Source organism: Fringilla coelebs, assembly GCF_963513975.1.
Source record: "Fringilla coelebs genome assembly, chromosome: 17".
NCBI lineage: Eukaryota > Metazoa > Chordata > Aves > Passeriformes > Fringillidae > Fringilla > Fringilla coelebs.
In genome coordinates this window covers 4,651,928-4,668,222 of record NC_140043.1, presented here as the reverse complement: position 1 = coordinate 4,668,222, position 16,295 = coordinate 4,651,928, and the positions used below count along the sequence as shown (strand labels likewise).

General features: G+C 45.1%; 2 protein-coding genes across 7 annotated transcripts in view; both read left to right on the top strand.

The window, feature by feature from the left end:
• Positions 1-386: 386 nt before the first annotated feature.
• On the top strand, positions 387-14,769 carry RNF185 (ring finger protein 185). 6 transcript variants are annotated; one of them, XM_084217276.1, is made up of 7 exons: positions 387-569; positions 5,943-6,176; positions 7,731-7,749; positions 8,394-8,506; positions 9,025-9,079; positions 11,024-11,141; positions 12,262-14,769. In XM_084217276.1, exons 2-7 carry the CDS (start codon positions 5,995-5,997, stop codon positions 12,357-12,359), a joined length of 585 nt encoding a protein of 194 aa, XP_084073402.1. In that variant the 5' UTR covers positions 387-569; positions 5,943-5,994; the 3' UTR covers positions 12,360-14,769. The 6 variants fall into 6 exon arrangements, with proteins under 6 accessions (XP_084073402.1, XP_084073401.1, XP_084073405.1 ...); XM_084217275.1 differs by lacking the exon at positions 387-569 and adding an exon at positions 708-786; XM_084217279.1 differs by lacking the exon at positions 387-569 and adding an exon at positions 733-786 and having other exon boundaries at positions 5,947-6,176.
• Positions 14,770-15,014: 245 nt separating this feature from the next.
• Positions 15,015-16,295, top strand: part of LIMK2 (LIM domain kinase 2) — a gene marked incomplete at its 5' end in the record, with an annotated part of 30,124 nt that continues 28,843 nt past the window's right edge. The window contains one exon of the mRNA XM_084217107.1: positions 15,015-15,071. Coding sequence (XP_084073233.1) covers positions 15,056-15,071 — 16 coding nt within the window. The remainder of the gene's footprint in view (positions 15,072-16,295) is intronic.

The window sequence follows — 16,295 nt, the reverse complement described above, 5'->3', positions numbered from 1 at the left end:
TTCACTATTCACTCATAAAAGTTACCCTTTTTGGTGGAAGACCTTGGGTTTAGGATTCACCCATTCTCCACTGTGTAAAAAACCAAGCAATTTCGGGCTGTCTTGTACCTTGGAGTCCTCAGAGCTGGGACAAACCCTCCAGAAGTACCTTCTCAGACAGGTCACCTCCTCTCCCTCGCTTTGGTCCCTCTGTTACTCTGGTTTCTCACAACTGTATAAATACCTTTATCAAGCTCTCTTTTTCCATCCTGGAGTTTCTCAGCTCAGATTCTTTCCATCCTGAATCTGTTTCTCAGCTCAGATCCTTAGCCCTCTACACTCCTAAGTCAACAATTTGTTTCCCTCAAACTTCCTTCCTTTTCCGTTCTTCCTTCCTTTTCCGTCCTTCCTTTTCCGTCCTTCCTTCTTGCTGGGGCCGAGCATTCGGTACCAACCTCTCGCAGTCCCCGACGGCCGCCGTTTGGACGCGGCCCGCACCGCTCCCGGGCAGCCGAGCCGCCCCTGCCCACAGAACCGGGGGTCGCGGCGGGGCCGAGCAGCCCGGCCCGTTCGTCCCGGAGGAGCTCGAGGTAACGAGCGCCCGTGGGGCCCGGGCCGAGGAGGTGCCGCGGCGGGCGGGTGTCGCTGCCCACGGCCCCCCTGGCGGCCGGCCCGGTTGGCGGAGCCGCCGCGGTCGGTGGGGCGGGGGCCGGGCCCTTCCGCCGGCCGCGCTTCCGGGCGGTCAGGTGACGGGGCCCGGCGGAGCGGCGGCTCGGCTCGGGCGCTGCGGGGAGCCCGGACCCGCCGGTGAGCAGGGCCGGGCCGGGCCGGGCGGGGCGGGGGGCGGTGGGGGGAGCCGGGGCCGGGCTGCGGCTCCGAGGCCGAGCCGGGCCGGAGCCGCCTGCGCCCGCTCCAACCGAGCGGGGCGGGGACGCCGCCGGACCCCCGGCCTCGCCCGGTGCTCTGGAAGCGCGGCCGCGGTGCCCCCGGCGGGCCCGGCGCGGGTCCCCCGAGCTCCGGCCCGGGTTTGCCCCCGGAGCGCCGTGCCGGGCCGCAGGTGCCCGGTGTGCGCTGTGCGGGGCCCGAGCCGCTCCAGCCGCGATAGATGGCTCTGGCTCTGGCTGTGTCGCGAGGTGTCGGCTGCTGGTGCGTGACATTGGTTATATTCTGAGAGTTGCTCGCATAGTAATTCTCGCTTCTTCTTAAATCACGTCTGTTGTATATAATAACTGTTGTATTTGATATTTTTACGTTTTGCTGCCAACCTGGGTTAGCCAGGCACGTCTGTCTCACACGGCGCTGCAAACCAGGAAAACGCTGGGCAGGGCAGCATTACCCAACTGGTTATATTCCTTTTTTTTTAAATTTTTTTTTTCCTTTCGACTTTGTGAGGTAAGAGGATAAAATCTTTCTTGAAAGATTTTTCTTGGAATCTATATTAAACCTTTGTGGAATGGATAAAAAAAGCAATGGCTTTAATCACCTGAGGGTTTTTACTGTTTGCATTTCCAAGGTCCATGGACTCCTCGGTGTTCCCGAAGCAGCCTTCAGCTGGGCCCTTGCCCTGGCAGCTCTGGCTGTAACACAGATGTGCATTGCAGAATCCCAGTTAATGAAACCAGGCCAGGCAAGGCTGGAAGGCAAATTGCTGCTTTTGCAAGAGCAAGTGAGCACATGAATTCATGTTTTGGGACCACTTTGTGGTGATATTAAGAAGCGGGTGCCCAATGCTGTACAGGTTACAGAAGTGGAAAGATGAACTTGAGAAGTGTTTCCAAGGAGTTAAAATGTAACATGTTTGGGGGACAGAGAAGAGTAAAAAGGTAGTGAGAGATAAATATGTATTTAATGATTAACAACAGGACAGTCATGTGTTTGTTAAAAATATCTAAAATGACTGTCAAGAAGTCAGTGCACTTTCTTCTAGACACTGTCAGCAGTTTTCAGCTAAGATTACCTGGTTGTACTTGAAGCCCAGGCAATTGTAATATGTTAAGTGTCAAGATTGTTGTTAAACTTAGGAGTGGCCATATTTATATAAACTCTCAGTAGCAGTTTTAGATTTAAATTGATTTTCTAATGTGAATATTCCTTTTGTAAATATTTTCAAGTGTCAGAAAATGACACTATTACCTTAAGGATAAGAAAAATATACTGACAAATCTTCTTTTTGATTTAAACTGCAAAAGGTTCAGGAACTAAATCAGAACTTGTTTCATAAACAAACTAGATTTGGATTATTTAAATTTCAGTAATCGTAGCTAAAATAAAATTCATTAGGAAAGAAATGTGGAACAGGGTCTTTCCTGTGGAATTGACATCCAACAGTGCTGCTCTTTTTATTTCATTGTTATGGCAAAGAGGAGCAAACTTTGGGTTTTGTTAATAAACTAGCCAGACTTCTATATCCTCACCAGAACTTTTTCTCATTGTTCATGAAAAAAATTAAATACTTGAGACATCCTAATGTCATGCTGTGAACACGTATTCCAGGACTGTTTTGTATAGGTGAAATTAGCTTCTAATTTATATTCCCTCTTTGCCTTTCCCAGGTTGAATTAATATTCATCTGCTGTGTCCAGCAGATTTTTTTTTGTGTACCTTAACTTATGGTGAAAACCTCTCTAGCCTGTCCTGAAGTGTTTTTCCTGTGTTTTGAGGGCTGGGCAGTGTACTTTGGCAAATGCAGTCATTGGCTGAGTTCAGAAGTGTGATCTTTGACAGCAGCCACTCAGCTCGTGCTTCCCTGGTGAGCAGTGGATTTACAGATGAAGTTTTTAAAATATTAGAGGAAAATTTCTTTTTTGCTGGCTGTTAGTGAGCTCTGTACCCAGCACATGGACATTCCCAGGCCCCTGCACTTACTCCTGTCGTGGATCTCCTGTGCTCTCAGCTGTCACCACCCAATTTCAGCTCCTTTTGGAGTTCTACCCTCTCAGGTACCTCCACTTCCATGTCTTCATGCTCCACCAGGTTTCTGTATTTATTTAGGAAGCCTACTTGCAAATGAGTTCCTTGTTTCTTAACTGTTCATCTGCTGCCACTCTTGCTTCTTGGATGTAGTAGAGGTCAGTCATTTTTCAGAACCACCTGTTGAAATATAACAGAGATCATGGTTTGAAGGAAATAAACAGCTAGTCTAGATGGCTTTTATGGAAAATGTTTTCCTGTAAATAGGTAGAAATCAAAGAAGTAAGAAAGAGAAAAGGCAAGATCTCTGAATGCTTGCAGTTAGGTATCAGCTGATTTTTATATGCTTTCCCTTGTTTTATTTGTTGCTCATCATGCCTCCAGGGCTGATTTGGAGACCTGATCTGGAGGACAAGTTTGTAGCAAACCTTGACTGGCATCCCTCAATTGTATTTACTTAACCCCAGAAGCCATGTTCTATCCCAAAGTACTCACAGTCTTCCTCCCAAACTCTAAAGGAAATTGTTGTGATAGTTGTTGATTTTTTTAGTTTGTGATTTGCTTGTGGTTTGTTGGGGTTCTTTTTTCCCTGAGAGAGTTTTGTCTCAGAGTTTAAGAAGTTTTAGTGACTGTTCAATTTTGAGCTCATTCTGTGCTCAGAACAAGTTCCATTTGCAGTTGAATTTGTCCTTTAGGATTCAGAGTACACTCACAAGGTACACAATATATGATTATCAAATGTAAATTTAGCCACTGGAAGCTGTTCCACATTTGCTTCTTTGTATATGTGCAGAGTACAGAGCCCAGCAGCACCTGTTACAGACCAATTATGTTAACCTGGGATATTCCAGGGACAAAATCAAATGTTTGAGAAGGCTTTTATTATTTTTACTGTTGCATTTTGCTATGCTTTTGATATTTTAACTTGGTTATGTCCTAAGAGGTCACTGGGCCCCATCAGCCAATGAGCAAATACTTAGGAGAGGATCCCCAGTAGAGATTAAGGAATGACCCTGTTCTAGGAAAGGAGATTCAGTGCCTGTTGCATTATGTCATTTTAATCTTTCTTCTGTCTCAGCCATCTTTATTCCATATCATTATTGATATTTCTCTGGATTTCTTTGTCATCCTTCTTCATAACATTTTATTTATTTGTTGTAGTTACTAAAACTGAGGGTTTTTTGGTGAGTTTTTGTGGAGATAGAGATTTTATCTTTTTGACAAGTCTTCAGATTCATTGTGTTAATATACAGAATTAAATCTGGCAAAAGGTACTTTATTTCCACATTGATATTAGGGACTCAGAATGTATTTATTTGCCTCTTGTACACTTCCTTTCCTTGTGTTATATGTCAGGATGTTTCTTGTGACCATTCTGTAAAGAGATTCAGTATTTTTTACAGTGTGTTGAACTCCTTGGTTTTAAGGAGGTTTTCTCAGTTTTTATATTAATATATAGAGATCCAAGTTGATAAGTTTTCACTTGAACTACTGAGCAAGACAGGCTGAAGATTCTGGTTGTAAGGATGTGTGAAAAATCCAAGTGTCTTTGGCATACAGTTTGTAGGTTGGCAGCATTTCCATCTGCCTTGATCTAACACGGATTTTAATTCTGTACAAGGAACTGAGTGTAAATGGAGTCGTGGTGTGAAATGCTCAGAGTCAGCATTACTGAAAGCAGCGTGTGTTGAAGTGCAGCATCTGTGAATACAAATCTGCCCTTCTGGGACACTGTGCAAAATGATGTAACGGAGTGAAAAAGCTCTGCAGAGATAGATTTCACCTGCTGTAACTGAGTCTGTGCTGCAATACTTCACAAGGCCCGGGTGTGATGCTTTCCTGACTGTGCAGTGGGACTGTATTGTAGGAAAAAAGCTGTTGGCAATAACAGCTGGAGATCCTGAGGCTTTAGTTTGCTGCCCTGCACCTGAGTTGCAGCTCTGCTACAAAGAGGCAACACTAAGGAAAGCATTTAGTGCTTGGGGGGTAAGTTGGAAAAGAAATTACCTTCTGAAAAATTCAGGTTGCCCTTTGAAAATGCTTCACTGTTTGTACACTTGCAAAAAGTTCAGGAAATCTGAATCACCTGTTTGTTTCTCACAGCTTTATCTAAGTATTCCTGTTCCTGCAGCTCCAACATGATGCTAGAGTTTCGTGAAAAGCATAGTGAAACATTTAAAACATTTGTATTTTAGTGAATTTATTTGTGTAGCTATTGAAATTCTCTTAGTTCTTGGATTACAAATCTTGTACTGGTAAAAGTATTTCTAGAAGTGCAAATGCCTTGTGCTGAGTCTCAAATTTTAGGTACTGTGGAATTTACATATCAAGGAATTGCACTGTAGAGGTTGTTGCTACTGAGATGAAATAAATGCTGTTCTTTGGTCAATATGATTATGTTAATGAGAGGTGAAAGCATGGAAGTAAAATTCAAGCACATTAAGGTAAAATTTTTGCTACTTCTGCATTACTACCTTACTACTAGATTAGAAATGTTTAATAGTTTGAAAATACTAGGAATGTTTGATAGTCATTGCAACACTGCTGTGATGGCACCTATATACTGCTCAGGAGAGAATTCAAGTTCTAAGCCACCTTTGCTTGTCATTATTGTCATTAATATTCCAAACTAATGAACATTAAACTCAAAACTCTGCATTGTCAGTCTGTTCTAACTGTGAATTACTTCATGATTAAATTCTGCTTCTTACTGCACTCTCTGTTATAAGTTGTGTTGAATTTTGGAAGAGCATGTATGACTAGGGGAGCTCATTCTCCTTACAGCAAATGGCATTTATGAGAAAATACAGGGGGGTTGTTTTGTCTGTGGATGCTTCTCAGTGACAGTAAAATGCAGGTCACACTATGGGACTGTAAAGTAGCTTAGTCTCTAAAAAAAGATCCCTCTTGGCTACGTTAAACTAAAACCATCAACAACAGGATTCAAGAGCTTCTTAGATAAGTCACTACCAGTTTGGAATGGGGCCAGGAGGCAATGTTCATAATGTCAATAATTGTTTAGGTTTGTTTGGTTTTTTTCCCCTTTCTCACAGCTAGGATTCCAACAGAAGAATTTCCTTGAACTTCTTTGGGCAGTCCTTGAGGATGGCAAGCAAAGGACCCACAGCTTCTGCATCAACAAAGAGCTCCAGTACTGGAGGGACCAGTGGCAGCAGTAGCAGTAATGGTTCTGGGGACAGCACTAATCAGGACAACACTTTTGAATGCAACATCTGTTTAGACACTGCCAAGGATGCAGTTATCAGCTTGTGTGGGCACCTCTTTTGGTAAGTGCTGCAGCCCCACACAGCAGCCAGAACACCATCTATCTGATCCCATAAAAACCTGGGATGTTTGTCATTCTAGAGGAGGGACTGTGGGTTTGGTTGAGGAGGAGCTTGGGTTTGCTCCTCAGCTGTTTTTCTTTGTTTGTATTCCAGGGAGTGGGTTTCCTGTGTCTGAAGCTCCCTGTACTGCTGGATTATTGTGTAAAAGCAAACAAACAAGCAGCCCCACACAGACAGTTCAGTGCTCATTGATACTGTTTGCTTATGTGTGTTATTTTATTTGTGCTGTCTGGCCTAGCACAGATATGTTCTTTAGACCTAAATTCCTTTCTGACCTCTGCCTACCTAAACCTGGATATGCATCTGGGTTCTGTAGGCCAAATTGTAGTTTCTCCTCCAGGCTTGCTCTTTTTTCCTTTTAAACCATTAAAAAAAAATAATAGGCAATAAGCTTTTACATATGGGCAATTTCTCTTTTCCCATGATAGTGCACTTGTGTTAGGAACTTTTTAGTTATTTAATTTGACTTGGAAATAATGTACAGCACAGATATATGTGCAGAATTTCTGATGTGGGTAACTTGGTTTGAATATACCCCTTCTTGAATGTGAAGAAGTTAAAAGGATTGACATGGACAAATGTGGGGGGGCTGGAGTTTATTCTACACAGTGGGCTAAATCTTTAATAAAAAGAAGCCTGAAAGTGTTTTTCTCATGTGTAAATATACCTAACATCTGAAAATACAGGATTTTATGTGGGGAGATGGAAAAGCACTGGCTTAGGCCGTGTTAAGGTAAATAACATTAAATTATTAATTATTAAATTATTGCACAAAAGGATTTGGAGTAATGGAACCTTAAAAGTACCAGGTGTCTTGTCTGAAGGGTGTTATTGAGACCATTTTGATAGCAGATGGCTGTTTAGCAGTTTTATCTTGTAGCTTGTTTGTGTTTGACCTTTTTTTAATTTGCCATAGCAATTTAATCTGTTTAATGGGAATTTCTCTGTCCTGAGCAACTGAGTCTGATCTCAGTAGCTGACCCTGCTCTGAGCATCAGGTTGGACTAGAGGGTACCTGAGGTACCATCCAGCTTTAGTTATTCCATGATTCTGTGAATGTGGCTGAAGTTCCAGCTCAATTTCTAAGATCCTAAAGTCTCATTAGTGACATCTTGCTCATTTGCATCTTGGCTCTGGGATAGCTTTTCATGGTATCAGAAGTGAAAATCTGTATGACAGACCTTAAGATGAATGCAGCCTCTGTCTGGGCCTTTGGTATGGATGAGGACCCAGGAGTGGGAGATGCACAGGACCACATTAGGAATTTAGATTGTGTAACCTGAAAAAACAACAGTGGAGATCAGTCTTGGGCTGTGTGTGCAGAAATGATGTTAATGGGTGGCTGCAGAACTGGCCCAGCTGGATTCCAGGATTCTGTTGTCACCAAGCTGTACTATCCCTGTTCACTGCACATTTGTCATATAGAGTTCAGTAACTAATTCTATTTTCCTCTTTTTCTGCTCTGTGAACAAATTGTCCTGGGAATGCTCACAGTTGGCCTTGTTTACACCAGGTAAGACAGGTTTTCTTTTACTTTGTCTTTCATCAGCTCCAGTTGCTCAATAAAGCCCTTGGTTCTCTGGAGTATCCCCCTCTTTTCAAATGTGCTTTTCTCTCCAGGGCAGCCACAACCTGCTCATGCACCTTAATGTGCAACAGCTTGCAATCTGCTCTTTGAGCAACAAGAAAACTTAGATTCTGTTCCACTTACCTCCACTTCTGAGTTTCTTCAGCCCTGCATAATTGCAGTTTTGGTACAATTACTGTTGGAGCTTGCAGGGTTTAGTTTGCAGGTTTAAGTGCTGAGTGTACTTCTCTTTGCATACATAGTGTTTTACATTGTGCTACCATTATAGAGAAGGTGGATGACAGGAAGGCCATCTGTGCTAGCCCTTGCCTTTGTAGGATTGCTCATACTCTTTATTTCTTATTTTACTCCAGTGCAGATCTGAATGTGTACACATCAGCAAGTTGTTCCCACCAGAACAACAGCCAAAGTGCCAACTCCGCTTTGGGGAGTACTTGGCACTCACTAAAATGTTTTGCTCCAGAACTTTGTGAGAAATTGCTCAAGTCTTTCTGCCTGGCTGCAAATGAGGTTTGCATAATTATTTTTCTGGTGTTTTAGTAGTTTTCTTATAATTTCCTTTCTTTTAGTGGCTAGAGACCAGGCCAAACAGACAAGTGTGTCCTGTATGCAAAGCAGGAATCAGTCGAGATAAAGTTATTCCTCTCTATGGAAGAGGTAGCACTGGGCAACAGGACCCCAGGTAAGAAACCTAAATGCAGCTATTTTCATTTGAAAATTAAAGATGAAACTTTAGTTTAGGGTCTTAAGATTAAGCTGTTAAAGTGCTGGATTCTCAGTTTTAAATACTTTGCCAAAAGACATAGATCTGATATTTCTGCAAAATATTTCTGGCTTTTTCAGGGCCTGGGTTTGCACATATTTCTTGTTCTTCTGGCAATTCCTTTTAATTTGAATCAAGTGTTAATTATCAGTTACAAGTGGCAGGTTGCAATGATTATTTTCTGGCCAGAGAACTTTATATTAAATGTTCATGTCCTCAGTTTTTAGCCTTTGCAATGGGTATTTGTTATTCAAAAGTGCAGCATTATGTGCTGCTCAAGGTCCAAAGCTGCTGTTGGCTCTCTCACACACTGCTCCAGCTCTGCTGGGTGGCCCCAGGAGACTGTCTTTTATGGTGCTTCTGATTATTAGCTAGTCTACTGCAGATACTGTTGTCACATGTCCTTGCACTTGAGCTAATTTCACAACTTCCTGCAGAGAGAAAACTCCACCACGACCCCAAGGACAGAGACCTGAACCAGAGAACAGAGGGGTGAGTGATCAAACAAGCTTGAGTGATGTAGTTTTTATTGATAGTGGTATTTATTCATCCTGGAGAACATAATGTGTGTGAGAGAACCTGCATGAGGACTCTGCAGCTTACACATCCTGCTCTTCCCCAGCTGGTTGTTGATGAATCATTGATAGCTGTGGTGTGGCAGAGAGCCCTTTGCATCCCAAAGAACAGCCCAGCTTGGATCATGCTTCATCAACACAGCCCAGTGTGCTATCACTGCAAAAGCTTTTCATACTTGATTGTTCTCCACGTTTCAATACAAGGAACACTTTGTTTTGAAAATTCTTTGTGCAAGGGTATTTCTGTCAAAACGTATGTGTCATTAATTAATCCACGTGTTAATTTAGATTTTTGACACTGACACCTGCTTTTCTCATTTCAATGGGATGTTACTGTACCATGGCATTACAAGCAAGAGAAAGTATCTGTTGGATACATGATTTGAGGAGGGATCTGTGGTTTTGTTGAGGAGATTACATAGGGTGAATGTAAACAGAAGCTGGCACAGATGGAGCAGACGTGGGAGTAGGCAGTAGGACAGACCACAGTGTTCTTCAACATGATGGCAGCAAGCATGACCTGATGAAACAATGGCACATTTTCATGTAACTCAGCCTGGGGTCCTTGGAGAGGATTGTCTCCCTCATGCTTCAAGCAAACAACTCTGCAGGGTGTGATTAAGGTGCATTTCTGTACTGAATGTATTGGGAGCTCAGCTGTTCTCTTTCACTAGGGCATTGCTGACTTATTGAATCAGCTCCTGTACCTTACTTGAACCTTTCAGCTGGTGCTGCTGTAAATCAGAGGCATGGGGTATGAAGGCAGTGGTGCTATTCTCTTCAGATCCTGTACCTGCCACAGAGAGCTTTGCTGTCCCTCAGAATTAGTGGTAAAATGCTTGAGAAAAGACCAAAAAAGTCTTTGACCAAAAGTCAAAAGACCAACTCCTCAAATCAAGGCTCAAGCAAGAAATGTGTGGCTTTTATTATATGAGAAAAATCAGTTGTCCTCCCATTGTTGGTGGTGATAAACCAGAGGGTCTTTCAGAACTGGTATCACTGTTTTAATCCTGAGGTGAGAGGACAGATAGCTGGATTACAGAAGTGTGGGCTCTCCACAGTGTTAGGCATGACACAAGCCCCTAGATTCACACACAGTTAGTTATCAAACAGCACACTGCTTCTGCAGAGCAGGATTCATCTCAATTCAGAACATTTATCTTTTGACTTGATGTGGTATTTTAGTCTGGATCCCACGGGGTCAGTGTTATTGCATTGTAACTTCCTTTTTTCCTCCTTTCCTTATGTCTTGCATTCCTGCCCCAGGTGATTTTGTCACCTTAATTTGAGTCCCCATGGTAAATTTTTTGTGGTTTTCCTATGCATCCCACTGGCAATTTATCATTTCACTGAGTATTTAACTCAGTGTGAAATACTCATGTATCACAGTGTTAACTGCACATGTATCACAAAAATCAATTTAGGTTATTTTCTTAAGTACCTTTCCTATATGGCTAACAGCTGTTAACACATGATACATTGTTAAGACATTCTAAATACAATTATTTCTGCTGATTTTGGTACATTGGCAGATACCTTCTATTTTAAGTTGAGAAAGGTTACAGTTGAGAAACACTGTCCTAATTTGTGGCCCTCAAGCAAGAACTGCAGTTGCTAGTTTTCATTTTCTCAAACCTTTGGGGTGCTTGGTGAATTTGCTGCTGTCTGAAACATTTTAACCCCAGGATTGCTAAGGGGATATCTACTAAAGTGTGTCAGACTGAAAGTTGCCAGACAGCTTGGCCCTCCTTTAGCTGTGGGAAAGCCAGTGAGAGGGAATGTCTGCACCTCCACAAAATACTCTGAAATATGCTCTAAGTGATTGGTACCTGTTTTGTCTTCTGTTCTTTGTTCTCTGCAGGGATTCCAGGGCTTTGGGTTTGGTGATGGTGGCTTCCAGATGTCCTTTGGAATCGGGGCGTTTCCCTTTGGTATATTTGCAACAGCCTTCAACATAAACGACGGGCGACCTCCTCCAGGTACCACGGATCCTTCTCCTGTCCCATCACAGACAGACATTTTACAAACTCTTAAATAACCTGCTAAATGGCAAAATATTCTGAACAGTAACCAGTGTTGTCAATAGAACCACAAAATGAGGGCAAAAACACTCTGTAGAGAATGTGGTCTGTGGCTGGTATGTTTTGTACACAGACTCATAAAAGAAGCAAGTTTGTCACTTCCATATAATTTGCTGAAAGCCCTCCTGGGGGACCAGTGACTGCAGAAGAACAGTGGCACTGGAGACTATTCTCCTCTAATTCAGATGTCTCCTCTGGTACACCAGCAGACTTCTCCTGAAAAATGAGATAAATTGCACTAGACTTTCTAATAATAATAAAAAGCAGTCAGTAGGGGTGTATGAAGGAGACACAGAGTTTAAAAACAGCAGGAAGGGACCATTTCCTGAAAGATGAGAAGGAAAAATTTAAACTGGTGCTCTGTACCACAAAATTATGAATGCAGAGATTGTTCATTTTTCAGAAATTTATCTCTGAGACGGTGATCTGTATTCTACAAGAAGTAACTTTCCAGTGAAATTACTTCACGTTTTTGATTAACAAAAACCAGTTGGATTACTCCAAGGGGTGACCTTGCTGTCTAACAATGAAGTAATCCCTAGAGAACCTCCTCCCCATCTTCCCTGTAGACAAACTGAATCTGTTTTGAACAAGAGCACCTACAGCCCAGGGTATTCTGAACTTACTTTGTGAAAGGTTATGCCTGGCAAATCTTCCACCATGTCATATGGCACAGGAATTATGAGGAACAAACTCATTCTTCACATCACACCAGTGTTGCCATGGTCCTGTGATGTCCTTGGGTCAAATTATCTTCCCTATTAACTACAGTTCAGTGTCCCCTGAAAATCTGCTGGGGGTGGGACTGAACTAAGGAGTACTGCTTCAAGATACTTGTCTTCCTTCTGATCTGCCCATGCAGCCAGCCAGGCTGAGGGTAGGAAGTAGCAACTTTCTCACCAAGCAGATTCTTTGCATATTTTTCAATGTATAAATATACTATATTCAGAATATACACAATCCCAGAGAAAAGGAAGGAGCTGAACTGTTGTTTGTTTTTTTACTTCCTGTTTTCCAGCTGTTCCAGGGACTCCTCAATATGTGGATGAGCAGTTCCTTTCCCGCCTCTTCCTGTTTGTGGCACTGGTGATAATGTTCTGGCTGTTGATTGCATAAGTCTTTTCCATTATTCTATATATTCATGACCAACAAGGCCACTGAAACAGTTACAAACTGCATCCCCATCCCATTTTAAACCTCTTGGTGTCTGGTTCCATAGCTAACTATGGGCTTCAGGAATTGGTGGTACCACAGCACAATGAGGAATCTCACATTTTGCACCAGAGTTGGTAATTAAAACATTGGTTTAAAAGTGTATTTCAGCTCAGATATCTTGTACAACAGGTTCCTGCCACAAACCGTGGGCCTAGCGTTGAGCTGCGCTCCGAAAGGGAGTGCTGCTTTGAAATCCTGTGCCAATCAGTGACACCAGGTCTGTGGGATACACAGTTATCCCAACAGACTGGGCAGGTAAGGAAACTTCTCCAGCGTGACCAGTATCTCCTGCTTTGCAACCATGAAGGATCTGCCAGAGCTGCAGATGCTGTTTAATGTCCCCATCAACATCTGACCTTCTCCAGGAAATCATCTGCAGCGCTGCAGGGACTCTCTGGGGCACAGCACATGATGCAGGTGGAGCCAGCTCTGGAGACTGGTTCCGGTTTCTTTTCCATCTGTTATTTCCCGGCGTGATGGAAAACCCTTCCTGATGCTTCTGATGGCTGTTTGAAGAAGTGATACAAATTTATGCTGCAATTTTTTAAAGCCTGAGTATGCTGGAGCCAGATGCTGGAAGATTCTCTGGCTGTGGAGCCAGGTGGGGCTGCTGGACCCAGCCCAGTTCCTCACTGACAAACAGTGTTGTCTTCCCCGGCTCTGTGCAGCACCTGTGCTACACTCACGGATAATCCCCTCCCAACCTCGTCACTGTAGCGACATTTATCTTTCTCAAGGCTTTGAGACTTTCTACACAAGGTCATGTACTCCAGATAAAATCCTATTACAGACCTGAGATCAGTTTGTTTGGGGAGAGGAACAAAAGGCATCTTTACCTGAGTTTTGAGGTAAAACTTGTCATACTGTAAAATTACACAGGAGGAGACCTGAGATCCTGCCTTTGCCAGCACACGCTCAGTAGGGAACATTTGGAAGAACTTCTCTCTGCAGGTGCACACAGACCTTCTCCCGTGCCACAGCAGAACAGCTCCAGCGTCTCTGCAGCTAAAATCTACCAAAGATTTTAATTTGAAGTGCTGGAGGAGACCACAACCATTAATGTGCTGAGGGGATATTTCAGAAGGTGAGCAATCTGCAGCTGCTTTGGAATCCTGTTGGGTGTTCAGCTTTAAAGAGTACTCCTGATGTATTTGTGTAGATTCCTTTGAAACAGGTATGAGAGATTCCCTAGCAAGATGAACAGTTCATATTTCTCTGACTAGGCAATTCCATTTCTTTTTTCTCTTATTGTTTTTAGATTTTTTTTATTCCGGTCGCTCGTAGTCATAATGATTTCCTGCAAGATGAATGTTGTGACTTCCCTGGCAGTAGACAGAAAAACTGAAATGCAAATCAATTAATAGAAACTTTGTTTCAATAGCTTGGGATTTTTTAGCGTATTGGCACAGTTTCCTGGGCAGGACACCTTTAATGAATTGTTATAGAAGTTTATTTATGTAATTATAAACTGTTTCCTTTTAGTGTCAAGACAGAGTATGACTGAAGTTTAACTTGCCTACCTCCAAAATTCCATCTGGCAAGTAGAATGTTGCAAAGCTTCTGCAGTGTTTTGTCACGTCAGATTTATACCTGACTCAATGATAATCTGACAGAATATATTGCTCAACTATTTATAGTTGAGGTGGTGCTTCAGCTTTTGCTGTGCGACACTTCTGAGTAGCTGAACTTTGGCATAGGGTTCTTCTCAAGTGTGTAACTTGGTAACTGGGGCCCTTCCCATGAGGACAGGCTGTTTTGTTTGTTGTCCTACAATGTCTCAGCTTTGGGTTCTTCTCCTGCGCAGTCAGCACCATCTGCTGATGGGAAGGGAAGGTTCACGTGACAGTAAGGGATGGATTCCTTCTCCTTTTGTACGGAGAAACTCGATGCTGAAAGGTTATGGAGGGAGGAGAATGGTAGGCCTTTGAAGCCTTTATTCCATAAAGAGGATAGAGAAGTGACTGCAATAGATTCAAGAGGTACTGAAATATATTTAATAAATACATTTTAAGAACCAGAATTTTAATGGATCGGGGGTGGGGATTTCCATCTAGAAGTGAGAGAGATAATTGATTTAGAGAAGGCTGCAGAAGCATGACTGAGAGCTCTTATTTTCTGGCAATTCGAGGATGAAATAGTCTAAAAGTGTTAACGCTTGGTTCCCCCTTTCCCTGGTGTGCTTTTGTATGTACCCCTTCCCCTAACCCGACCGCACACGGCCCGGACGGCTCGGTTAGTGCGTTACCGTTCCTCCTCACTAATTTTCACTGTTGTGAAAGTGATTTAGAATTAAAAAATGGTTTTACATTGAGCGGAGTGCGCCGCCGTTCCTTCGCGCTGCCTCGGGGCCGGGAGCGGCGGGGCCCGCCCGGGGCCGCCGCACGTGCGGGGCGGGGCTGCGGGCGGGGGGCGCCGCCATTGGCCGGCGGCGCGGAAAGGGCGGGGCGGGTTCTGCGGGGCAGCGCGGGGATTGGCCGGTGCGCGCGGTGAGCGACGCCGATTGGCCCGGGGCGGGGGCGGGACGGGCGCTGCCGAGAGGCGGGCCCAGGTGCGGCGGCTGCCGCTGGCGTCGGGCGGGCGCGGGCGGCGGGCGCGGGATGGAGGCGCTGCCAGGTGAGCTCGGGCCGGGCCGGCCGCGCCTCCGCGGGAGGAGCCGCCCTCCGCCACCGCGAGGCGGGCGCGCGTACGCGAGGCCGCGGCTCTCGCCGTTATGCGGCCGCTGGTGCGGCGGCGGTGTCGCGGGGCGGCCCCTGCGCGGCTCGACGGGGCCGCTGCCTCCTGAGCCCGCGCCCCGGCCGGACGTCAGCCCCTGGCTGGGGAGCGCTTTGGGGCCGGCCCGCGGCTCCCTCCGGCGGGTGGCACCGCCGGCTCGCGGCCACACGCGCGGCCCGGGGGTTCCCGGCGGGTCTCCGCAGCCCCGGTGCAATGAGATCCGCGGGGCGGCCATGGGAGATGCGGCGCGTCCCGCCCCGCGGCGGCCGCAGCCGGCACCGGGTCCTGCAGCGCAGGTGCCCGCGGGGCCTGCCGGTGCCACTCACCCCGTCCCTGTTGTCCTGCTCGAGGTCCCCCGGTGCCCCCGGGCTTCGGCCGCTGCCCGCCGGGGCCACGGCGGCTGCTCCTCGCTGGCCGTCTCTGGTACATTCCTCCCGGCCTGGGGAACTCGACAGACCTGTTACATGGATTATGTCCCTTTGCGTTTCCTTCGCACTGTTTCCTGCTCTGTTTTGTTCATTTCCGTCGTTTCTCCTGCATACTGAAGCAATTTCTCTTGGATTGAGGAGTTTTCGTTTCTGTTTGTGAGCTAATCAGCCTTGCTGGGTACACTTAAACAGATGGAGCACTACAGCTGAGAGTAGGTGTAGTTTCTTCTTCATGGAGTTCCGAAGCTGATGGGTCAGATTCTGTAGGATGGTCAGGGAGTAATTTGTTGCTTGTAGTCAGCTGTGGTATAGCCATTGATCTTTAAATGTCTTTAATAGAATCCACAGTTTAGACACGAGTATGTTGTGCTGGTGACACTGAATGGGAGGGGATGGAGCTGAAGAATGTTTGGTTTGCAGGTAGTTTTGGCCTGCAGCTATTTCAGAAGTTCAGCTGACTTCCAGGGCTTGCCCTTCTTGGAGAGGAGAGCGTTGGCTGCCTGTGCATGGAGGCACAGGCACACGGAGCTTTGCCTTTTATTCCCAGTGTGCTGAAAAGCCATTTCCTCTATAGGACAACACAAGCAGGGTCAGGTTTTTCCAAGGATCTCCCAACCTTTACTCTGCTGTGCAGATGTGAGCTCAGGTGGAGTTCTTGGTGTTCTGGATTAGCAGGAGGCACAGGGGCAGGTGATCC

What these genes read in the sequence shown, in the direction of transcription:
- RNF185 (XM_084217276.1), top strand. Translation starts at nt 5,995, where the DNA reads ATGGCAAGCAAAGGACCCACAGCTTCTGCATCAACAAAGAGCTCCAGT. An exon ending in ACTGGGCAACAGGACCCCAG is followed by an intron (nt 8,507 to 9,024) that starts GTAAGAAACCTA and finishes AACTTCCTGCAG; the next exon opens with AGAGAAAACTCCACCACGAC. An exon ending in CGACGGGCGACCTCCTCCAG is followed by an intron (nt 11,142 to 12,261) that starts GTACCACGGATC and finishes CCTGTTTTCCAG; the next exon opens with CTGTTCCAGGGACTCCTCAA.